The sequence below is a fragment of the Schistocerca americana genome, chromosome 7 (genome assembly GCF_021461395.2).
Source record: "Schistocerca americana isolate TAMUIC-IGC-003095 chromosome 7, iqSchAmer2.1, whole genome shotgun sequence".
Taxonomy (NCBI): Eukaryota; Metazoa; Arthropoda; class Insecta; order Orthoptera; family Acrididae; genus Schistocerca; species Schistocerca americana.
In genome coordinates this window covers 299,888,265-299,913,714 of record NC_060125.1, presented here as the reverse complement: position 1 = coordinate 299,913,714, position 25,450 = coordinate 299,888,265, and the positions used below count along the sequence as shown (strand labels likewise).

At 40.9% G+C, this 25,450-nt stretch overlaps 1 protein-coding gene across 1 annotated transcript in view; it reads left to right on the top strand.

Moving 5' to 3' along the window:
• Positions 1-25,450, top strand: part of LOC124622045 (cathepsin O-like) — a 102,904-nt gene that overhangs the window by 36,713 nt on the left and 40,741 nt on the right. Inside the window, exon 3 of the mRNA XM_047147604.1 lies at positions 17,088-17,223. Coding sequence (XP_047003560.1) covers positions 17,088-17,223 — 136 coding nt within the window. The remainder of the gene's footprint in view (positions 1-17,087; positions 17,224-25,450) is intronic.

Here is a 25,450-nt window from a genome sequence, read left to right as displayed (position 1 = left end):
GAATTTGTTTTTAATTTAAAATTATTGCCTAAGTGCGTAGAAATAACCGTAGCTCCAAATGCTGCTCACAGTTGATATGAGTGTGGCTCATCCGCAGTTTCAGAACTATCTCCGAGGGAGGCATCAGTAATGAGTATTTGAAGAAGTCTGGTTTAGGTAGACTATTGTGTTAATGACTTCACAATTAAAATACTATGAAACATATTACTTAAACATTTAAAAATAATAATGAATACTATTAAATATAGGTTTAAAAATGGAATGTGATACTACTAGGGCATAGAACAAAAGAAAGTTTTTTGAAAGATGAGTAGCTACTCTCGTTTATACATGATACATTTGTCTCATTGGAGGCTCCATTGTTGTTGATGTTTTTATACACATAATCATCTTGTGGTATTACAGTTCTTCTTATTTCCGTGCTTGCTCTGAAAATAGGACTAGGAATTCAACCTTATGCAAGACACCTTTTCAGTTTCATTTTACCCAGACATGTTTCAGCACTTTTTGTGCTATCTTCAGTGGGTTATTTTATTTTCTTAGTGTAAAATTATTGTTATAAATTAACATTTAGTGGAACTTTTGGTACTAAATATTTATGATTGTGAATGAATAATTGTTGTAAAATATTATACGTCATTTGTTTACAGTTCACAGGTGAGGTATTACATTATGTCTAAAGTTCTAGTTAGATCTTAATTGGCAAAAGAGTGGATGTATGCATTAGTTTACATACCTTACATGAAGCTATTGGGTATTTATATTAGTAGCTAGTCTGCTACACAATCTACAACTTGTCATCTGCACACAGCAAAACATAATTTCTATTTTCCTGTTCGTTATGCATTTACAAACAGAAATGAGCATTTATTGTTTTTTTTTGTGTAACTTATGGCTTTGATGTCATAGTGTTTTCTCATATGTTTTGACGAGGTGAAGACATTGATTTTTGTGACCTGTGGTCATTTGACAATGCACTTTCTGTGAATTTTCAAAACATGGGTAGAGTTTTCGCCACCATTAAGTGTTGTTGTTGCTGTGTAGTATTCATTTGTTTCGTGGTGTGTTTGTCTGGGTGAGAAGCGCAAGTTTGAAGTGTGTTTGGCGTTTGTGTGTGTGTGTGTGTGTGTGTGTGTGTGTGTGTGTGTGTTATTTTATCTACTCTCTTTGGATCATATGCATTCTCCTGTGCAATTTGTTTTATTGTGTTCAGTTCTGGTGTGTAATCATTTTTGTTCATGGGTGTTTTGTTCAATCTGTGTTGTAAATATGTGAAGCTGGCTTCTTTGTGAGTTACGAGGTGATAGGATTGGTTATGAGTAATGGTGCTGGTGATTGTTAGTTTCCTGTAGATTGTAAATTCATGTATGTTGTGTCTCTTATGTATGGCGAGATCTAAGAAATTAAGTTTTCCGTCTGTTTGTGATCCAATGGTGAACTTTATTTGTGGGTGGATGGAATTTGTTGTCATGAAGTTCTTTTATGCGAGGCTGTGGTTCACCTCTTAAGCAAATTATGTCATCTACGCATCTGTACCAATGTATTATTTTACTGTTTTGGTATTACTATTTTGTCAACGATTTGTTTTTCTATCTGATTGAAGAAAATGTCAGCTAGGCGTCCACAGATTGGGGATCCCATGGGTAGTCCATCTTGTTGAGAGTAAAATTTGTTTTTGAGTGTGAAGTAGTTGTGCTCTGTGATGAGCCTGAGTGTGGCCGATATTCCTTGTATGTTTCTTGTGGGTATGTTTCCTTGTAGTTGGAGGTTTCTTTCTATGATGTTAATGGTTACTTCTGCTGGGATGTGTGTGTACATGGAAATTATATCAAATGAAATTAATGTTGCTGTGTTTGGTATGCTTTCATTTCTTATTTTTTCTATTAAGTCACTTGAGTTCTTTAGACTTCTGTTTTCAGTGTATTTGTATATTGTCTGTAGTAGAGTGTGTATATGTTTGGCTAAGTAGTGTGTTGGTGCTTTGGTAAAGTTTATCAATGGACATTTCGGTATTTCAGGTTTGTATCTTTAGGCAATGATTTTAGGGTGGGGGCCTTGGGATTTTTCTGTATTATTCTTTTAATCTGTGTTTATGTGAAAATTGTTTCTATGTTTCTCAGGGTTTTCTGTAATTTACTTTGGTATTGGTTTGTTGGATCACTTCTTAATTCTGTGACCTTGTTGCTTTGGATGAATTCTAATGTTTTGTCAGTGTATTCCTGTTTGTTTAAGACCACAATCGAATTACCCTTGTCGGATTTTGTGATAATGGCATTTTCTTGTGTTAATTTGTTTTTGTAGTTTTCTGTAGGTTTTTTCTTCAGCAGTCCTTGTATTTTCTTTTATGGTGGTTTTATTCTCTTTGATTATGTTTCTTATTTCCTCAGAAACTAGTTCTCTTGCTAGACTTGCATTGTATCCAGGTGTGTTTAGTTTTTCTTGTTGCTTTATGATGTGTTCAGTTTCTGTTATGATATTTTCTATTTTCCTTTGTGACACCATATGTTTATGTTAAGTTTGGGACTCTGTTTTTATACACATTTGCAGTATGGTTGACAGCTCCTATCTCATATTTATCTTGACTTTGTCACCAAATCGGCATCCTTTCATGTCCCAACACACATGTGAAAACAAGAAGAAATTGCACAGAGCATGGTCAGCTGGCAAAAGTGGGACTGAAAAGTCATGCCAATTTTTGGCCAAAAAACTGGCACTGAAATGTATGCATGAGGGTGGTTTGGGAATGTTATGAGTGAAGGTATTGTGCGACAATGAGTGTGGTATCTTAAAACTGGTAGAATAAATATGAAGAGAGAAATGGTAGGCCTTCTCTTGTGCCCAGAAAACTCTAGACATTTTGAAGCAATTCAAATGGGACTATGTGTATCATCCCCCCTACAGCCCAGACTCGATGCCAAGTGACGTCTCTCTTCGCTCACATGAAGAAGTGGCTTGCATCACAGCACTTTATGTGACAATGAGGGACATGAAAATGCTGTGGAAGACTGTCTGTATGCCTAGGGCCGCAGAATTTGTAAATTAGTAAAATGAAATGACAAATAACGATCGTTGAGAAATAGCAAAAAGCCTAGGTTGAAGATGTATCTCATAATTTTTTTTTTTTGCTTTGCAAGTTTCTTATTTACAGCCAAATGGAGATTACTTTCCAAACTTCCCTTTTACATGCAGAAGCAATGTCTTGGTGGAAAAACAGCCACAAGTCAGGCCTTTTTTACAATACAGACTATTACACAATATCCTTAGATCCTCCCGTACAGAGCTTGAGCAACACTATGACTTGGTGGAAGGAAGTCTGCCTGCATTAACCCTGCACTAAACAAATGAGCAACATCTGGATGTTTGAATTCATTGGAAGAGCTGTTTTTATGCGAGATGACAATATCTTCCTTCGGATTGTTTGGTTTCGTGGTCATAACCATAGCACCATAACTGACACCAGTAATGATTTTTACAAGGAAAAAAAAGCATCAGTTTGGAGCTTTTCTTTTGATATATATCACCTTTTTTAAAACAAGAAAACTTCTTGTACCCTGGAATTTTTCCTTTATCGTTGTCTTTGTAAGCTGTTGTCAACATCACAGCAGTTTCTGCGTTGTTCCTCCCAAGCAGGAAGCAAAATTTCAGTGTTGTGCATAGTTCAGTTACACCTGCCATTGTAAAAAATGAGGAGAGCAAAATATCTGTAGTAAAAAAAATTATCATGGGACAGACAAAACCTTCTTGGGCAACACCAGAGACAGTACTGTACTTGCAGCGAGTTTTACAAAACATCTCTTGAGAGAAAAATGCAAACAATGCTCAGGACTGTTCAGGGAATTTTTGGTACTGTCTTATATATTGTAAAGATCAACACAAGAATGCAGTTCAGAAGTTTTGCTCTGTAACAACATTATTGGAACATAAAAAGACAATTAGGATATATCTACAAACTGTGTAGTATGAGTTTATTATTTTTTTGACAAAATATAGCAAGCTAGTTATGCAGTTCCTCGTCCTGACCTAGGAGGAAAGATGGATAACAAAACACAAGTTGATGGCGAGAAATGAAAATTTGGACATAAGTTGGAAAAAGTAAACAATCAAAATATTTTATGTGAAATTTGCAGAACATGTAAAGATTTTTGCAACTATCGTGCCCATCTACAGATCAGCTTAGAGGTGTGACATGGTTGTTGACGTTTCTTGTTGTAGAAGTACCTGAAATACAGATAACATGCCTGCATGACAGTAAGGAAATTAAGACCATCGCGGTATGCTTACTGCAGATGTCATCCTCTCCTTAACTACCCTTCCAGTTTTTGTGAATTCATATTGACTTAATTTCAAAAAAATTGCACCATTGGGATATCTTTCCATGCATAGGCTTAGATTCAAGGGAAGCAAGGAATGAATAAGCTCAAAAATATTAATTTTACTGCAAAAGCTAAAGATAAAGCAATGACCAAAATAAAGGTGTTTGGTACTGCAAATATTTCCATATCTGTGAAATCAGAATCTGCTGCTGGGTAATATTCAATACTGTGTCCAATCTGAGCATTTTAGCATGTTTGTATTCTCTTTGGCATGCAGTTCACAGGGTGATACACACACGTCAGTATTCATACCTGTCAGATCCTTAGATTGCAGCTCTCCTGAGATCATCGAGTGTGTCGGAACAGTTCCTGTGATTAAGCCCTACTTAGCATGCTTGGGACCAACTGAACATGGGTTCAGTTGGTCCCAAGCATGCTCAGTAGGGTTCATAGCAGCAGATACTACACAGGCAATTCCATTCAGTTGATACCTTCCTTCTCTATGAGGTGTTAATTAGTTGGGCACAGTGTCCTTGTGCTTTATGGTCTTGAAAGATGAATGTGTCACAGAAATTTGACTGTAGGGTTGTACAGCAGGTTGGAGGGTCCAGTCCTGGTTCTGCACAATTCTCAAATTTCCCTCAAAAGTGATGAGATGTGTCTATCATCCTCATGTGACACCAGCTCAGAACTGATTCCTATCCCTGCGGAACCTATGGATTGGCATACCTGAAGCAAGCATTGGTACTTGAAAACCTCCAAAAACTTCTGTCATGTTCATTAGGTGTCAATTTAAAGACACCCAAACACCACTGATTCATGTCCCATTCCAGGTGTTCCATTGTCCACATTGTTCATGCTCCACATTACTGGCTAGGGTTTGTATTGTTGTTTGTAACTGAAGTTAGAGGATAACTGGTTTAACTAAACCGCAAAGTTGCTTCCAAAAGTGCAATGCACAGATCTTTTACATTCTTCTCAAGGTATGTAAGAGTCATAATTTGTAGGAAGTAGCTATAAGTTGGTGTTGACTGTGACCAAACATTATGAGGCAGATCTTAAGGGCTTTTTGTCTCACGACAATGGCTGAATGTTTGAATGTGTAATTTACCTTGCTACAAGGTAAAGATAAAGCAATGACATGAATTAAACACAATGAAATGAATGGATCAGTAGACATTAAATCAGTGACGTGCTATTCCCACGTATCACATGGGAGAATATCTGGTAGTTGCAGTCGAGAATCAGAGGTGGAAATAGTTGCAACAAAAGTTTGAATGGGGGCAGCTACACACATGCTCAGCAATTAAGGATAATGCTGATACATGGTGAAACAATGCTCTGGTGGGCGGTTCGCGGGTTTAAATCACCTCGGGGTATGACCGTGCGGTGCATTTGACCTGCGGTCGTCGCACGGTGGTGCTGGCAGTAGTCCACAGATGCAGAAGTGTGTTGGTGCATGTCAGAGTACCGTGCAGTGAGTAAGGGTGCAGACATTTTCAGACGTGCTAATGGTGACTGTGTGTTGAAAATGGCTCAGAGAACACATATTGATGACATTATGAGGGGTAGAATACTAGGGCGACTGGAGGCTGGTCAAACACAAGCAGGTTGTAGCACAGGCCCTCTGTGTGCCACAAAGCGTGATCTCAATATTATGGCAATGATTCCAGCAGACAGAAAACGTGTCCAGGTGCTACAGTATGGGACATCTACAATGTACAACACCACCAGAAGACCGATATCTCACCATCAGTGCCCGCAGACGGCCACAGAGTATTGCAGGTAGCCTTTCCCAGGGCCGTATGCACAGCCACTGGAACAGTTTTCTCCAGACACTCAGTCTACAGATGACTGAACAGATGTAGTTTATTTGCCTGGAGACCTGCAAGGTGCATTCCACTGACCCCTGGTCACAGGAAAGCCCGTAAAGCCTGGTGTCAAGAACATGGTCATTGGAACAGTGGTCCCAGGTTATGTTCACAGACGATCCAGGTATAGTCTGAAGAGTGATTCTCACCGGGTTTTCATCTGGCGTGAACCAGGAACCAGACACCAACTCCTTAATGTCCTTGAAAGGGACCTCTATAAAGGTCGTGGTTTGATGGTGTGGGGTTGGATTACGATTGGTGCACGTACACCCCTGCGTGTCTTTGACAAAGGAACTGTAACAGATCAGGTGTACCGGGACGCCATTTTGCACCAGTATGTCCACCTTTTCAGAGGTGCAGTGGGTCCCACCTTCCTCCTGATGGATGATAATGCACGGCCCCACCGAGCTGCCATCGTGGAGGAGTACCTTCAAACAGAAGATATCAGGCGAATCGAGTGGCCTGTCTGTTCTCCAGACCTAAACCCCATCGAGCACATCTGGGATGCTCTCAGTTGACGTATCGCTGCACGTCTTCAAATCCCTAGGACACTTCTGGAGCTTCGACAGGCACTGGTGCAAGAATGGGAGGCTATACCCCAGCAGCTGCTCGACCACCTGATCCAGAGTATGCCAATCCATTGTGCGGCCTGTGTACGTGTGCATGGTTATCATATCCCATATTGATGTCAGTGTATATGCACAGGAAACAGTGGTGTTTTGTAGCACATGTGTTTCGAGATGGTTTTCTCAACTTATCACCAATACTGTGGACTTACAGATCTATGTCATGTGTGTTCCCTATGTGCCTGTGCTATTAGTGCCAGTTTTGTGTAGTGCCACGTTGTGTGGCACCACATTCTGCAACTACCCCCCAGGGGGTCCACAACTCTTTTGTGGATACGCGTGTAGCGAGCACGGGACCCTGAGCTAATGTGGCCCTCCTTCCTTTCCGGGCTGCATACCTTCCTTTTCCGCATCCTTCCCTATTCCTCGTCTTCGCCCCCCCCTCCCCTCACCTCTGGCTCTTTCCTTCCCTTTCTCCCCCTCTGGGAGTATGGTTTGTGCCTACGTCCGGAGACGGACGCTCGTAAATGTAACGCATTCTTCACCTTCTCTGCTTGTATGTCTTCATCCTTCTTTTTTCCTTACCTCTTCTCTTTCCCCTTTTCTCCGCTGCGGCGTTTGAGACCTCTCTTCTTTCCTTTCCCTTTCTTTGTTTTTCCCTTTATCTTTCTTTCTCCCTGTGCGTGTCTGAAGGCCAACCCACTCATTTTTCTGCGTAGCTGGTGACGGGGTAACGCATAATTCCCCGCCCCGGGTAGACAGGTAGGACACGTACGTACCCCCTGGTAACGGCCAGGCCCAGGGAGGGGTGATTACCCGAGCTGATACCTTCCGAAAGTGCCGATTGGTCCCTCCGTCCGTTTGTCGGGAGGTGTGACCTGAAGTGTGAACAATCACCTAAGGCGGGAGTATCCTCAGAGAGGGCCCCCACAAGGGAGGAGCGCGCCATCGGAGATGCCAGTAATCATGGGGGATTCTTCCGCAATGGTTTCCTCACCTTCCACTATGTCTGCTCACAAGCGTAAGTTCACTGAGTCTCAGCCACAGGCAGTTCTTCCATCGTTGCCACAGTTCCTTGTTGTTTCTCGGTCTGACGAAGGTCATGACTTCTCCACGGTCAACCCTTTCATTATTCAGAAAGGTGTCGACGCAATTGCAGGTCCTGTAAAGTCTTGTTCCAGATTACGGAATGGCACCTTGTTGTTAGAAACAGTCAGTGCCCTCAAGGCACAAAAATTGCTGCGTACTTCACTGCTCCACACCTTCCCTGTCCGGGTTGAAGTGCACCACACTTTAAATTCCTCGCGTGGAGTCGTTTATACACGCTCCCTCGATGGATTGTCTGACGAAGAAATTCAGCACTACCTATCTGACCAGGGCGTAACGGCTGTTCATAGAGTTATGAAAAGGGTTGACACGAACATCATTCCAACCCGCACTGTCTTCTTGACATTTGACAAAGTTCAACTCCCATCCAAAATCAATGCAGGCTATGAGATAATTTCTGTTCGCCCTTATGTCCCAAACCCTACGCGTTGCTATCGGTGTCAACGGTTCAATCACACCAGCCAGTCCTGTTCCAATCCGGCCAAATGTGTTACGTGTGGCAAGGATGCTCATGAGGGTGCTTGTCCACCTCCATCCCCTCGCTGCATCAACTGTATGGGTGACCACGCTGCTTCCTCTCAAGATTGCCCCGTTTTTAAAGACGAAAAGCTCATCCAGGAAATCAGAGTGAAGGAAAAGGTGTCGACCTTTGCTGCTCGGAAATTATTCGCCAGTCGACAACCCACCGTGCCTCAGACAGGAAAATACAGCACTGTCCTTGCTTCTCCTCGGCCAACAAAGGAGGCGGCCACGCAGACTTGCGACCTCTCCTTTAGTGCCACGGTCGTCAGATCGGCCAGCGCAAAGGTCACCCGTTCAACCTCACCACTTTTGCCTGCCCACTCTATGGCTCACCCTTCATCGGGTTCTGCTAAATCTCGAGCCCAAAAGTCAGACACCAAGACTTTGAAAAAAGAGCATACTCGTGAAGATTTTTTACGTACCCCAACTTCACAACCATCGGTTCCTCCTTTATCTAAACATCATATTTCCAAGAAGGCTACTAAGAAACCCAGTTCATCTCCTTCTCCACCAAGGCGTGTCCCATCTACAGCACCACCTGGCGGAAATCGCCCTCGGCCGTCTTCTGTGTCGCCGAAGCGCACTGCTGGCGGCCGATCAATCGACCGATCGCTGGTGGCAGGAGCTGCTCCTGAACAACCTATGGATCAGGATCTTCTGCGTTCAGCTGAATGCCGTTCCATGCTGTCGGTCGCAAGCTCTGAGCAGTCGTTGAGTTGACGGCAACCTTGGTCACATTCCTCCATTTTCTGTTCACCCTATGTCCATTATCCACTGGAATATCCGCGGCATTTGAGCCAATGGGGATGAATTGTCGATCCTCTTACGATCCTACTCGCCGGTCATCTTCTGTCTTCAGGAAACAAAGCTGCGTCCCCATGACCGCTTTGTTCTCCACCATTTTCAGTCCGTCCGATTTGATCTCCCCTCTGTTGAAGGCACTCCAGCCCATGGAGGACTCATGATTCTTCTCCATGATACTCTCCATTATCACCCAATCCACTTACACACTTCCTTCCAAGCTGTCGCTCTCCGTCTTTCCCTTTCTGGATATACCTTTTCTCTTTGTACTGTATACATTACATCGTCTACACCAATGGCATGAGTTGATCTCCTTCATCTTCTTGGTCAGCTTCCACCCCCCTATTTGCTGGTTGGGGACTTCAATGCCTACCACCCGCTTTGGGGATCTCCACATCCTTGTCCACGTGGCTCACTATTGCTAGACGTCTTCCACCAAGCAGATCTAGTTAGCCTCAACACTGGGGTCCCTACATTTTTGTCTGCCTCCACAACAAATTTCTCTCATTTGGACCTTTCGGTCGGTACTGTTCCGCTAGCTCGGCGCTTCGAATGGTTCGTCCTTGATGATACACACTCGAGTGACCACTTTCCATGTGTCCTTAGACTGCAGCCTCAGCTGCCATATATGCGCCCGCGACACTGGAAGTTTGCCCAAGCCGATTGGACTCTTTTTTCGTCTCTAGCGACATTCGATGACCGTCACTTTCCCAGCGTTGACGATGAGGTCACACATATTACCGACGTTATTCTTACAGCTGCGGAACGTTCAATACCACGCACCTCCGAATTGCCCCGGCGCCCCCCAGTTCCTTGGTGGAACAAGGCGTGCCGTGACACAATACGTGCGCGGCGATGTGCTCTTCGCGTTTTCCGCCACCATCCTACTTTGGCCAGCTGTATCTGCTATAAGCAGTTCCGTGCGCGATGCCGTCACGTCATCCGCGATAGCAAGAAGGCAAGCTGGAAATTCCTTATTAGCTCATTTAACACCTTCACTTCCTCCTCGTAAGTTTGGAATCGGCTTCGACAGTTCTCACCCACGCCTAGTTTCTCCCCGGTCTCTGGACTCACTGTCGCGCATGATACATTATTGGACCCTGTCGCAATTTCTAACTCATTGGGTCAGCACTTTGCTGAGATTTCGAGCTCTTCAAATTACCCGCCAGCATTTCTCCCGAAGAAACGTGCAGCGGAAGTCCGACGTCTTGCTTTCTCCTCTCAAAATCGCGAAAGCTACAATACTGTTTTCTCCATGCGGGAACTCCAACATGCACTCTCTTCTTCTCGCTCCTCCGCCCCAGGACCGGATGGTATCCACGTCCAAATGTTGTTGCATTTATCAACCCATAGTCTGCGTTACCTCCTTCGCCTTTATAATCGAATTTGGACCGACAGTACTTTTCCCAGACGATGGCAGGAAGCTATCGTCGTTCCTGTTCCGAAACCTGGAAAGGACAAACATCTCCCCTCTAGCTATCGCCCCATTTCTCTGACGAGTAGTGTATGTAAGGTTTTGGAGCGTATGGTGAATTGCCGTTTAGCTTGGTGGCTGGAGTCCCGCAGTCTTTTAACACCTGCCCAATGCGGATTCCGAAAGCATCGTTCTGCAGTTGACCATCTTGTTGCTCTCTCCACTTATATCATGAACAATTTTCTCTGGAAGCGCCAAACAGTAGCAATATTTTTTGATCTGGAGAGAGCATACGATACCTGTTGGAGGACAGGCATCCTCCGCACACTGTTCTCTTGGGGCTTTCGAGGTCGGCTGCCCCTTTTTCTTCGCGAATTTATGGCAGAGCGCACATTTAGAGTGTGGGCGAACACTACTCTCTCCCGTATTTTCTCCCAAGAAAACGGGATACCCCAGGGCTCCGTGCTGAGTGTTGTACTGTTTGCCATTGCCATAAATCCAATTATGGATTGTCTCCTTCCTGATGTCTTGGGCTCCCTCTTTGTGGATGATTTTGCGATCTACTACAGCTCTCAACGGACCAGCCTTCTTGAACGACGTCTTCAAGGATGTCTCGATCGCCTCCACTCTTGGAGCATTGAAACCGGCTTCCGTTTTTCTCCCAGTAAGACTGTTTGTGTTAATTTTTGGCGACGTAAGGAGTTTCTTCCACCCTCCTTACATCTAGGACCTGTCAACCTTCCGTTTTCGGACGTCGCTAAATTCTTGGGTCTTATGTTTGACAGAAAACTGTGCTGGTCCTCCCACGCTTCCTATCTTTCGGCTCGCTGTCTGCGATCCCTCAACACCCTCCGTATCCTGAATGGTACCTCCTGGGGAGCGGACCGAGTGGTCCTTCTCCGCCTCTGTCGCGCCTTAGTGCGCTCGAAATTGGGCTATGGAAGCATAGTCTACTCCTCTGCTCGACCGTCTATTCTTCTGCGTCTCGACTCTATCCACCACCGTGGATTACGTTTAGTGTCTGGAGCTTTTTACACCAGCCCTGTGGAAAGCCTTTACGCTGAGACTGCTGAACCTCCGCTGTCCAATCGGCGAGCAGTCCTTCTGAGTCGTTATGCTAGCCATCTGTCTTCCATGCCTGCTAATCCAGTCCATGACATTTTTTTCGACGCCTCCTTTGATGTAGGGTATGCAGGCCGCCCCTCCTCCCTACTACCACCGGGAGTCCGCTTCCGTCAACTGCTCCATTCTCTTTCCTTCCGCTTTCCTAAAACCTTCTTGACAACTTGGGGTACAGCACCGCCTTGGCTCTGTCCCTGGATCTGCCTGCTCCGTGACCTTTGTCAGTTTCCCAAGGATGGTACCCCTTCACTTGTTTATCGTCGGGCATTTTCTGCTCTATGTGCACAAATTAAGGAAGCCACATTTATTTACACTGATGGCTCAAAAACATCGTTTGTTGTGGGAAGTGCCTATATTGTTGGTGACACCCCAAATCAATTTTGGCTTCCCGACCAGTGTTCAGTTTATACTGCGGAGCTTTACGCTGTTCTCCAGGCTGTCCACTACATCCGGGCCATCAGCGGATACAGTATGTTATCTATTCAGATTCTCTCAGCTCTCTCCTCAGTCTCCAAGCTCTTTACCCTGTCCACCCTCTGGTCCACCGGATTCGGGACTGTCTGCGCTTCCTCCACCTGGGGGGCGTCTCAGTGGCGTTCCTCTGGCTCCCGGGACACGTTGGTATCTGTGGAAATGAGGCGGCCAATATAGCGGCCAAGGCTGCAGTCTCTCTTCTTCGGCCAGCTATTCAATCGATTCCCTTCGCCGATCTACGGAGCATTTTATGTTGTCGTGTTGTTCTTTTACGGCACGCGCATTGGTCGACACTTCCCCATAATAAATTGCGGGACGTGAAAGCTCTTCCTTGTGCTTGGACCTCTTCCTCCCGAACGCGTCGTCGGGAGGAGGTAATTTTAACTAGACTCCAGATAGGGCACTGTCTTTTTAGCCATCGACATCTTTTAAGCGGCGATCCTCCCCCACTCTGTCCCCACTGCTCTCAGCTGTGGACGGTAAGACACCTTTTAATGGAGTGCCCCTATTTTACTCCGTTACGCGCCCGTCTACAGCTGTCGCCTGATATATCGTCAATTGTAGCAGATGACACGTGCTCGGCCGATCGCGTTCTTGAGTTTATTAGTGCCAGTGAAATGACGTCAGTCATTTGAAGCTTTTTTTGGGGACAACCAACCCCTTTCTGTAGTGGATGTTAAAGCCGTCCTTCTGCTTTTAGGTTCTCCAATTTTTTGAGTTTCGTTCCCATTGCTGCTGGTTTCCATTTTCGGTTTTTTACTGTTTCCTAAGTCACTGACTGGGTGCTAATGACCATAGCAGTTTTGCGCCCTAAAAACAAAAAAACAAAAAAAAAAAATAATTCTGCAACTATCCTTAATTTATGAGCATGAGTGTAGATATGTACTCAGATGGCTTAATGGTTAAGGTAGTTGCTCAAATTAAGCAAAAAATACAAGTTTGAGTCTGGTTCTGACAAAGATTTTAAATTGTCACTGTACGTGCATTATATAATGAAAAGTCCAGGTGGGAATTGAACAATAACATGAAAAGGGTAGATTCGCTTCTCACCATAGGGATGAAATTGATTTGCAGAGAGGCACAATAAAAGGATTGTTACACATTGAGCTTTAGGCCAAAACCTTATTCAGAAAGGAGAACACACACATACACAAACGAACGTTATCTTTGGCCGCTCTAGCCAGAATACAGATGCTGGAGTGGCTGGAGATATACCAGTCGTGTGTGCATAAGGTGTGCTTGCTTTTGTGTGTGTGTGTGTGTGTGTGTTTAATATAGTCTACTGAAACAAAAATCTGTGATTTCATGAAGCAAGTCTTTAATCAACTAGAAAGATATTAATTAAACTGTGGGCTGTTCTAGACTTATCTAAAGCATTTGATCTCATCAATCATAGTTTTCTGTTTAGGAGATTATACAGATAGGTTCTGATTGGAATTGCTTCTAGATGCTTTGTTTCATTTGTCCGGCTGGTGATAGAAGGTAATACACTCCTGGAAATGGAAAAAAGAACACATTGACACCGGCGTGTCAGACCCACCATACTTGCTCCGGACACTGCGAGAGGGCTGTACAAGCAATGATCACACGCGCGGCACAGCGGACACACCAGGAACCGCGGTGTTGGCCGTCGAATGGCGCTAGCTGCGCAGCATTTGTGCACCGCCGCCGTCAGTGTCAGCCAGTTTGCCGTGGCATACGGAGCTCCATCGCAGTCTTTAACACAGGTAGCATGCCGCGACAGCGTGGAAGTGAACCGTATATGCAGTTGACGGACTTTGAGAGAGGGCGTATAGTGGGCATGCTGGAGGCCGGGTGGACGTACCGCCGAATTGCTCAACACGTGGGGCGTGAGGTCTCCACAGTACATCGATGTTGTCGCCAGTGGTCGGCGGAAGGTGCACGTGCCCGTCGACCTGGGACCGGACCGCAGCGACGCACGGATGCACGCCAAGACCGTAGGATCCTACGCAGTGCCGTAGGGGACCGCACCGCCACCTCCCAGCAAATTAGGGACACTGTTGCTCCTGGGGTATCGGCGAGGACCATTCGCAACCGTCTCCATGAAGCTGGGCTACGGTCCCGCACACCGTTAGGCCGTCTTCCGCTCACGCCCCAACATCGTGCTGCCCGCCTCCAGTGGTGTCGCGACAGGCGTGAATGGAGGGACGAATGGAGACGTGTCGTCTTCAGCGATGAGAGTCGCTTCTGCCTTGGTGCCAATGATGGTCGTATGCGTGTTTGGCGCCGTGCAGGTGAGCGCCACAATCAGGACTGCATACGACCGAGGCACACAGGGCCAACACCCGGCATCATGGTGTGGGGAGCGATCTCCTACACTGGCCGTACACCACTGGTGATCGTCGAGGGGACATTGAATAGTGCACAGTACATCCAAACCGTCATCGAACCCATCGTTCTACCATTCCTAGACTGGCAAGGGAACTTGCTGTTCCAACAGGACAATGCACGTCCGCATGTATCCCGTGCCACCCAACGTGCTCTAGAAGGTGTAAGTCAACTACCCTGGCCAGCAAGATCTCCGGATCTGTCCCCCATTGAGCATGTTTGGGACTGGATGAAGCGTCGTCTCACGCGGTCTGCACGTCCAGCACGAACGCTGGTCCAATTGAGGCGCCAGGTGGAAATGGCATGGCAAGCCGTTCCACAGGACTACATCCAGCATCTCTACGATCGTCTCCATGGGAGAATAGCAGCCTGCATTGCTGCGAAAGGTGGATATACACTGTACTAGTGCCGACATTGTGCATGCTCTGTTGCCTGTGTCTATGTGCCTGTGGTTCTGTCAGTGTGATCATGTGATGTATCTGACCCCAGGAATGTGTCAATAAAGTTTCCCCTTCCTGGGACAATGAATTCACGGTGTTCTTATTTCAATTTCCAGGAGTGTAGATCTTGAAAATAGAAATCACTTTGCAGGATACAGGCGGTTTAGTTTTTGAGTATCTCATGACTTTGTATCATGTTCTTTGTTCTTTATTTTTGTGAATTATGTACCATACCACTTGTCAGCAACAGAGTCAGTATTTTAATATTAAAGGACACAAAGAAGGAAATCTACAGTAAAAGATGTGTGTGATAGCAAATAGCAGGAAGTTTGTTGTGAAAATAAGACAGTGTGGGTGGGCTTTGGAAATAAAAGAACGAAGGTTAAAAGCAGAATTATCATATAGTGAGGGGCTGTAACAGTGATCAATATTCTTGCACAAAGTTTTTACGAGTATGGTTAGATTAATATTATTAAACTGCACAAAGTATGAAAGCTCTTCAGTGCTGATGTCGCAATGCTTTGCTAGGTAATTTTATCTTGATATTTAATTTTTCAGTTCAGCACATATGATTTCTATATCTTCTCTCATGTTCTTGAAGTAGTGCACTCTTTGTTTTCCAACAGCTCATCTTTCTTGAGGATGTTCTGTACATACTTGACAGATTTATGTTTCTTCTGTAGCTCAAAGTGCATGCCCAATCCAGTGAAATCTTCTAGCTTTAATTTAAGTCTTCTAGCTTTAATTTAAGTTTTCTAGCTTTAATTTAAGTCTCCTAGCTGTAATTTAAGTCTCCTGGCTTTAATTTCTGGTTCTCAGTATAGGTCACATACAAAATTTTTATTTCAAAGCTTCTCATTTTGCTGCTTCTGATTTTGTTAATGTCCATGTCTCATAAGTGTATGCCAGAATAGGTATCATAAGAGTTTTACGTGTGCAAAACTTTCCATTTCTGAAATAATTTTGCTTTTTATTATGTCCAGTAATGTTAAATAACATGTGTTGGCTTTTTAGATTCTGCTATTTATTTCTTTTTTTTTTACATTGTTGTCTGTAGTTAACAAGGTTCCAAGGTAAGTGACTTGAGTCACTCTTTCATTCCCTCTGCACCAATTTTTAAGGTATGATCTGCTTTAGTTTGGCATGAGGCAGAATATTTGGTTTTACTGGTACTAATTTTTAATCCCATTTTAAGTAAGCTGTTGTATTCAATATTGTGGTGAACAAATTAATTTAGTGCTCATTTTCTCCTAAGATTATGTTGTCATCTGTGTATGTGTGTATGTTGAAACTGTGCTGTAGTTTTGTTGCAAGTTGAGATAATTTTATTTTTGTGATGATTTACTCGATAATGAGGTTGAAAAGCGATGGTGACAAAGATTTTGTTTTTTAACTCTGAAATTTTAGTTTTGAATGCACTTTTTTACTTCCAGCGTTGGTTTGCCTCGGATTCGAAATTTTTCATTCTCACCAATAGGTAGTTACTGTTAATGCTATCAGATGCTTTCTTATAGTCTGTCAAAAGCATGTGTGCAGTCTGAGTATATTCAAATGTCTTCTCAAGTAGGATCTGTAAAGTGAAAATTTTATCATCTACCGTTGATCTGTTGCTCCTAAAACAAGCTTGTGCATCATCAATGATTTCTTTCAAATGTGGTTGTAGTTTCGATAAAATTATGTTCAAGTATTTTCTATGCACCGTGTGTAAGGGGGGGGGGGGGAGGGGGAGGTGTTGAATTACTGAACAAATGTTCTCTCTTAAGAATTACTGCAAATGTGTGTGTGTGTGTGTGTGTGTGTGTGTGTGTGTGTGTGTGTGTGTGTGTGTGTATTTGAATATGAATATTCCCGTCCTGTGTGCCAGGCTGTACACACCATTAGAAAGTGACTTGTCCATATTAAGGTACAAAAATTCAAAGGCTGAAAAATTATATTAGGGTTGTAATATTGCCTCATTAATATGTTGTTTGATTCACTTCTTTGTTTCTGTACAGGTATACTGTATAAACTAAATTTAATTCATTTCTGAGAATGCTTTTATTTCTTCAACTATTGCAGCATCTGTTTGTTCTGTTCCATACCATCACAACCTTTTCATCTCTTTCCAGGCGTGAGAAAAATGTTATTGGGAAAATCAGAAATCAAAAGACATGTGGTGCTTGCTGGGCCTTTAGCACAGTTGAAACTGCAGAAGCAATGTACGCATTGAAAACAGGAGTTCTTGAAGAATTAAGTGTTCAAGAGGTACAGCATGTATAATATCTATTATATCATTATATATATTATAATAATATATATTTATAATTATCTTACTTATAACAACTAAAGGATTATTGTAAGCACTCCAGCTTCTCTGAATTACACCCCATGTTTCCATTTTCTGAATTTCTTTCTCTACATCTTTCCTTTTTGAAAATGGTATATTATATGGCTTGAGAAAGAAAGGTTGATGATATCTAAGGTAAACTATGCACGGATAGCCTTTCACTTTCCCTGGTTTTTCAATAAACACATTTCTAAATTCCAATTACAAGTTCTTAAGTTGTTCCTTTTGTATGTCACTAAGAGTCATAGCTTCCCTTACTTTAGAATCTACTACAATTTCAAAATCCTGATCCTCAGTCTCATCAAACTCCATATCATCATCAAACACCTGGTACTCACCTTGGTTCACAATGTTTTGCAAAGAGTTAAAACTTTTCCCACATTTTAAAATACAGAAATTACTTTCCACGTAAGTATTACTTTTAGGTTCAAAAATAAACAATTCTTTAGCATTCCATCCAAAACAAGCCTCATCTTACACTATCCAATCCATATTGAGAATTATATTTTCTTCCAGACTAGGGATAACTAAGCATCTGTGTTCAAAGCTTTTGCCTTCTATACTAAATGTTAAAAGTTCCTGAGATTTTACCAGTTTGCTTTGCTTACCTGTAGCTCCTCTTATCTTTAAACCTACAATGGGCATTTTCACAAAATTCTTACTATACTGATTTTGTCTCTAAATTGTTCAGATATACCACAAATTGGGCTACCTGCATCAGTCGAACACTTCCCTTCCCACTGATCAATCTTAATCTTAGTGTAAGGACATCCAAAACCTGAATCATTGTCTCTGTTATTAGACACCTCATGTAAAAGATCACTTTCAGTTTTGTCAAATGCTATATCTACACTGTTTTTGCAGGGTTTTATTACCTTTACTGGTATCATAGCATTACTTTGGTTACTCATGTTGTCAGCTAAGATTGAACACAATGAATGGATTCCATAGCACAACTAACATTAGGGGACTGATGACCTCAGAAGTTAAGTCCCATAGTGCTCAGAGCCAAAGCCAACTAACATCACTTATTACAGAAGGAATACAAAATATGTTACTGTCACAATTACATTTCCTACTTAGATCTTCTGTTACTTCATTCCACTAAGTTGGATACAAATTTTGACTAACCGCAACTAACCTATTCCAGAACACACATTTATCTATGTTATCATCAATCTGGTCCCAAACAGATTTCAAAAAGTTTTCACCTTTATTCTCTAGGCTTACAGATAACTCACCTTTACTTTTTTGATCATAACTCTGCATGACATTAATGAAAAACTGCTTTTATTGGACTGGTATTCCGTGACTATCACAAACATCACTTACCTTACTTGTATTCACAAATAACTCTGAAATTTCATATTCTTAAACTCCACAAATACTTCATATTCATCATCATCATCATATTCTTCAAAAATTACTTCATCAACATCATTAACAACACAAGTCGCATCACTATCAAAGTCAAACTCCTTGCTTACATTCATTTGCAATAAGCTACCACTCTCAGACTTTTCATTCACAGGTCTCATTCACATCTACTTAAAAAATACCACCTAATTCAGATCCAATACAGTCATCACCTGTTTTACATACATCAGTAACACTGTTTTCTGACCAAGAGAAGAAACCATCAGTACATACTACATCAAAATTCTCATTACTCTCATATTCTGGTTTGTGATTAGTACCTACATATTATTCTAAAACTTTTGATCAAAACATAAATGAGAAATCTGGTATTCCTTCTGTTCAATTTCAGATACCTGTGCCACATTATTAATACTGTTATTATTGTCTAATTGAGAGTGTAAATTGGGGGTCCTATACTTCTATTTCCTCACCCCAAAACTGTGGACCTACATTGAGGCATACTGCTGTTTCCCAAATAGTTACCTCTATGATTGGTTTTCCTATTGTATTGCACATAGTTATTCTGATTGTTCCCATTCTGCTGATGTTCAAAATTCCTGTCTATTACCATTTCAACCCTGATAGAAGTTATCACTGTCTGTGTTTCTGTAATTACCACCATTGTGATCCCTATAATTTCAATGGTTACGGTACAGGCTTTTTTTCTACTGCCCTATTCAGCCTGTCAGTATACCGTAAAAATTGTTTAAGGCAATTGTCAGCTCCATGTACTAAATCCCACTGCAATCCCTCTGATAATCTTCTTTTTAGTGCATCAATCAATGTCATTTCGTCAAATGCTGTGTCAAGGTGTGTTAACTTCTTAAGCTGATTCTTACAAAATTCTTTCAGAGCACTGTCCCTATTCCTTTAATTAGGACCATTCAGAAATTCACTTTCAATTCTCCCTTGTTCAGCTCCTGATCAAAGTTTATTTAAAAACTTTTTTTGAAACTTTGATATGTAACCCACTGACTTAAATTTGGATTTATCCAAGACAGAGCTTCGCCTTCAAGACATATTTTAGCAAATTAAATTTTTTGATAGTCACCCATGCCTGACACAAAACTGTCTCTACAGTGGTGCAAAAAAGAAAATCTACTGTATGTAAATCATCTGATTGGAATGTTGGGCCATGCAATACCATTATTTGAATACAGATTGTTGTGAATGCAGTTTTCCTGAACTACCAAAATTTTTTGATCCAAAACATTTACATTAGTTAGCATATTGTTCTCAACGTTTAAAATTTTTTGATATAAACTACTAAAGTTCTGTTCCATTTTTTCCTCTATGACCTGTTGAACTTTGAAGTCATTAACATTGTTCTCCTGATTTGCAGATTGGGCAACTAACTTGGTTTCCAAAACAATAAATTTATTTTCTAAGACATCAACTTTTTCGTTCACACTTTTTAATCCATCTGACAACCCATTTTTTAGCTCCGAAACCTGATTACTAAGTTGCCCCATTTGGTATTGTAAACTGTCCATTTTACCATTGGTTCCAGTTTTCAGCTCATTTTATTGTCCTTGTAGTGAAGTAAATTCTTTGGTTAACTGATCATTAACTGCACGAAATTTGCTATTGTTATCTGTTTTTCTTTAATTTAACTTATCATTAACTGCACTAAATTTGTTATTGTTATCTGTCTTCATTTCCTCTAATTTTGCTAAAATCAACTGCAAAACATCGGTTTTCACTGTTTCTTTGCTGACTACATTTTCACCTGGTTCAAACATGTTCTGGTTGGGTCCTACAGCTTTCACTTCATCACTGCTACCCTCGTCTCTATCCATTTTCCTAGCAATCACACAAGTCCACCGAAAAAAATTAATTTCACAAATGGTTTGTACTTATTTTTTTTTCTTATTGATGTCCGTCGTCATAGTTGTAAAGTCTTCTTTCAATTGATCTGGTCCATCATTGTTGATAGTATCTCATTACTGTTGATACGACTTTGTTGGGCAGTCCTTGGGTCTTCTTGTGTCGCGTGATTGGGACTTCATTAATATATAAACTGCAAATGATACAAATCTTTTCTTCTTCTTCTTCTGCAATAGACAAAACTTTGAACAGTCAAGAGATCCAGGATGCGCCCCCACTTGTAATCTTACCTTTCCACACATCGCCATTAAAGTACTCTTTTCTCTGAAAGTTTCAAGAGGCATAAGATGTACAAAAGAATAACATATGTGTGTGTGTGCAAGTGTATACCTGTCCTTTTTCCCCCCTAAGGTAAGTCTTTCCACTCCCGGGATTGGAATGACTCCTTACCCTCTCCCTTAAAACCCACATCCTTTCGTCTTTCCCTCTCCTTCCCTCTTTCCTGATGAAGCAACCGTTTGTTGCGAAAGCTTGAATTTTGTGTGTGTTTGTGTTTGTTTGTGTGTCTATCGACCTGCCAGCTCTTTCGTTTGGTAAGTCACATCATCTTTGTTTTTAGATATATTTTTCCCATGTGGAATGTTTCCCTCTATTATATTCATATACATATGATTTCCAGAAGACTAAATAATTGATGAAGTACTATCTGTTGCTAAGATACTTCATAGTTTCAAATATTTCTAAGAGAAGAGTAATTTTAACTGTTAGTACATATCGATTGTAACACATTAATTTCTTTTTATACATTTCAGCCTGAAATATAATGCATCGGACATGAAATCATATGAAATTAGTTTAGTTAAACAGCTGAGATAATGTTCACCTAATACTAGTTACTTGGTATCGACTATTTCTATATAAAAAAAGATAATTTTAGAGGAGGGTGTCCAATTAAAAGTCCCAACATTTTCAGTTTAATTCTGTTCAAAATTTTGTGTTTTATACAATGTCATCCATTTGCTGTAATTCTGATTGTGTTTTTCCCTTACATAGTGTGACATTATAAAAAAAGTCAGGAAAATTTTCGTACTTTTCTGGATTCATTGTGGCTTCATATGTATCCTGAGTTTGAGGTACATACTGGTGACACTATGAGCTGGTTTACATACAAATAACATTTGGTCTACTTAGGTTGGATAACCAGTCTCTAAGATGTGATCTGATTCATAAACATGTATTAAATCAATAAAGTTGAAAAATATGTGTTTACTTTGTACACACATAGTTCATACTATTCAGCCACAACAAATGTGGGTGGTACTTGGACAAATTTTCATCCTGTATTTTTGTAATGAAACAAAGATGGCAGCATTATGTGTAGTTTTAGTAGTGTTATAAAAGTTTAGAAATTATGTCAACAAAATTTTGTCATTCATTTGGGAGTGATTTCATCCTAACACTCAGCATTGATTTTAAAAGTGTTTTCACGATCACTAATTTCGGACTGTTATGGATATAATTTGAAAATGTCATCATAAAATCATTGAAAAGCTACTATGTGAATTATACCTTTTATTGACAGTTAATTTGTCAAGTGAACATTATTCGATAGACATCCTTCATCACTGTAGCAATTAATATAAGATAAAATAAGATAATTTTTTTGTCATTAGGCCATTACAGCAAAAGACAATTTATGTACATAGCATAATCATTCCAGTAGTAAATAGAACAGTACAGCCTGTCAGTTGTTAGCTTACAATTCCATGTTTCAGTTAAAAAAAACTCCTCTCATTCATAAAAGGGGTTGGCAACAAGTCATTTATTTAATGTGTTCCTAAATGAACGCTCTTGAAGCACTTGAACCATCTGCACAAGTGTACTGAATAGTTTATGGCCCACTAGCTCATAGATATTGATTGTCTTTGATAGTCTAAGATATGATTTACGTGTGGACTTACTCCATTGTGAGTGTGAAAATTATTCCTACATTTCACTTCACACATACTCTTTTTGTGTGGATTAACACTTGGTATGTATACAGATTTATAGCAACCATTTAGGGAACGAGGCCTTACAATCTGCTTTGTGTTGAGAACATGTGATTACTCTGTTTTCTTTTACAGGAGTAATTTGTTTTGAACTTGGCTAGAATTTCCCCAGAGAATAAGTCCATAGGACAAAATACTGTGAAAAAATTCAAAATAGTATGTTTGAACATAGGCTGCTCGTTCACATTTCATAAGAAATCTTAATGAATAAATGACTCTAGACTGTTTAACACTAATGTATTTTATGTGTTGCTCCCAGGATAGTTTGTCTTCTAAATATGTCCCTCCAAGAACTTTATGTAACTGGGTTCATTAAAACAGCTTCTGTCCTTTAGGCTAAATACCATTTTTTGTGCTTTGTTCTTGCTCAGGAGAAACCCATTTGACCCAAACCAATATGATGCTTGGGCAAGTGTATTATCAACAGAATCTTTTAACTTATTCAGATCATTGTTATAATGAGGAAGCTAGTGTTGTGTGCAAATAGCACTATATTGGATCTTATAAAGGAGGGTAGGTCATTGATCATTACCAAAAATAAAAATAGCCCCAATACAGATCGCCGTAGAACTCCCAACTTAGTTTATTTCTCAGTAGACTCTTCTGTGCTAATACACACAACTTGCCAATGGTTTTGGAGGTAAGATGTTAATAGTTTTAGGCTGTTATGTGATGCCATAGAAATGGAGTTTCTGTAGAAGCGTGCCGTGTCCTACACAAAGGCTTTGCTCAAGTCACAGAGTGGTCTGAGCAAAGCCCTTCCACTCAAATACTTTAAGAACATTTTTATTATAGTCTACTGCATCAATTGTTGATAGTTTTTTTTTCTAAATCCAAATTTTGCTGCATTAAATATTCAGAGTTTTTCAAAATGAGCAGATAGTTGATGGTAAATAATGTATTCAATTATTTTGTCCAGGACTGGTCTTAAACTTTCAGTGTTGCCTTCGTCGTCCATTTTTTATGCAGGAACCACACTAGATAATTTCAGCTCCTGTGGAAAGTATCCCTCTGGTATAATTTATTTATCCATTAAATCAATGGATAAACAATAGAGTCAACGATTTTCTTCAGCAAGTTGCAAGACATGTCATAAATATCAACGCTTCCCGATGACTTGAAGTTTCTCACCGTTTTTAATAAAATACTAGCCAAACTGTAGAGAAAGTGAAGCCTAGTTTACACGACATTGGGTTGTGACACTTTTTGCGTGGAATGAGTTGCATGCAAATGGTTTCATATTTGACTGTTGACACAGTGAAACCAGTATACACTTCAGTTTCGTCGTTTTGTGGGTTCCTGAGTCACGTCTGAAATGAAAGTTTTGGCATCTGCACGTCGTACGAGTTGTGATGGAGTTAAAGCTTGTTGCGGGAAATCACTGCATAAGAAAAAAATAAGAAATGTGTTTCGATTCATGAGTGGATGAAGAAAAGACATCATCTTGGTTACTCAGCATTCTTGCTGAAATAGTTTGTAATGGAAGACACAAGAACATCTTTTAATTATCTTAGAATGTCTCCAAAACTGTTAAAGTTTCTTCTAAATAGAGTTAATTTTGCGATAAGGAATAAAGATACTGTAATGCATGAAGTACTTCGCCAAAACTGAAATTACATATCACATTGCGTGCATTACAATCGAGAACACTCGCCTTGCTATAAGATGCGGATTTAGTTGGTGATGACACTTTTTCATTAACACCAATAATTATTAACATTAACAATAATAATTATTAACATTAACAGCAGTAATTATTAGAACAGGCCACATTAAGAAGAGAATGGTTTGCAAACTACTGTCTTAAAGATAGATCTGTGCAGTGGCAATATTTCAAAATTCAAACGTGTGAATGGGGGCATTGCTGTGACATTTTAAATAGATGAATATTGAATCAAGAATGCAGCTTCTTGATTTGTGTAGTCTTCTCCCATGTCAACAGATGCCTTAAAAAAAAAAGTCTGCCAATTCGAACAATGGGATTTTAGCCTTGTAGATGAGACCATTTCCACAGCTAGAATTATATTTGCTTGTATTTTTATTAATTCAGTTGTATATCTGCTTCTAATTCAATAAATTTTACCCTGCCGCTCAGATATTGTCAAACTTTCTGTATTCTGATTGCACATGAAGGTCTCAGGACCCACAATATATTGCTTATTTTTGGAATCAGCATCACTGAAATCCCACAAACACTTATGCAAAGCATAGAATCCAAAAAGCGAACATTATTCTCCTTTCCTCACTGCATAGTTCAGTTTGTCTTCACTCTACACACACACATAACCTCAAAACTAGTGCAGCTAGTGTCGCCAAAGTTGGAACACGCCAAAAGTGCTTAGTTGCGCAAACGTGCGGTGCCCGTGCGCAGTGGCCGGTAGTGCAGTTGTGTGCAACTTAGTGTCGTCGTGTGAACTAGGATTAAGAATTTCACTGTATGTTGCTCCATGATGATTTTTTCTAAGAATTCTGAAGGACTTGTATTGGGTTTACTGATGCTTTTGCTTACTTTCTTCACATAATTAATAAAATAATCAATAAACTCTAGTGGAGAGAGATTGATTATGACCACATGTGATTCCTTGGCAACACTGTTCGAGATTCCAAACAGCTCTGCATTTATTGTTAGAACTCGCAATGCACTAGGCATTGTGTGACTTTTTGCTTCAATAACGGCTTTTTTATAATTGTTTCTTTGTCATACATACAAGAATATTGCATTTTCAGACTTAGTATTATTGTGTGTATTTGACATCTTCATTACATGATGTGTTTTAGTGTACCAAGAATTTTTCTTTCTTGACACCTTTTTACAGCCTCTGTCTGGTACTTTACGTCTTCTAATTGG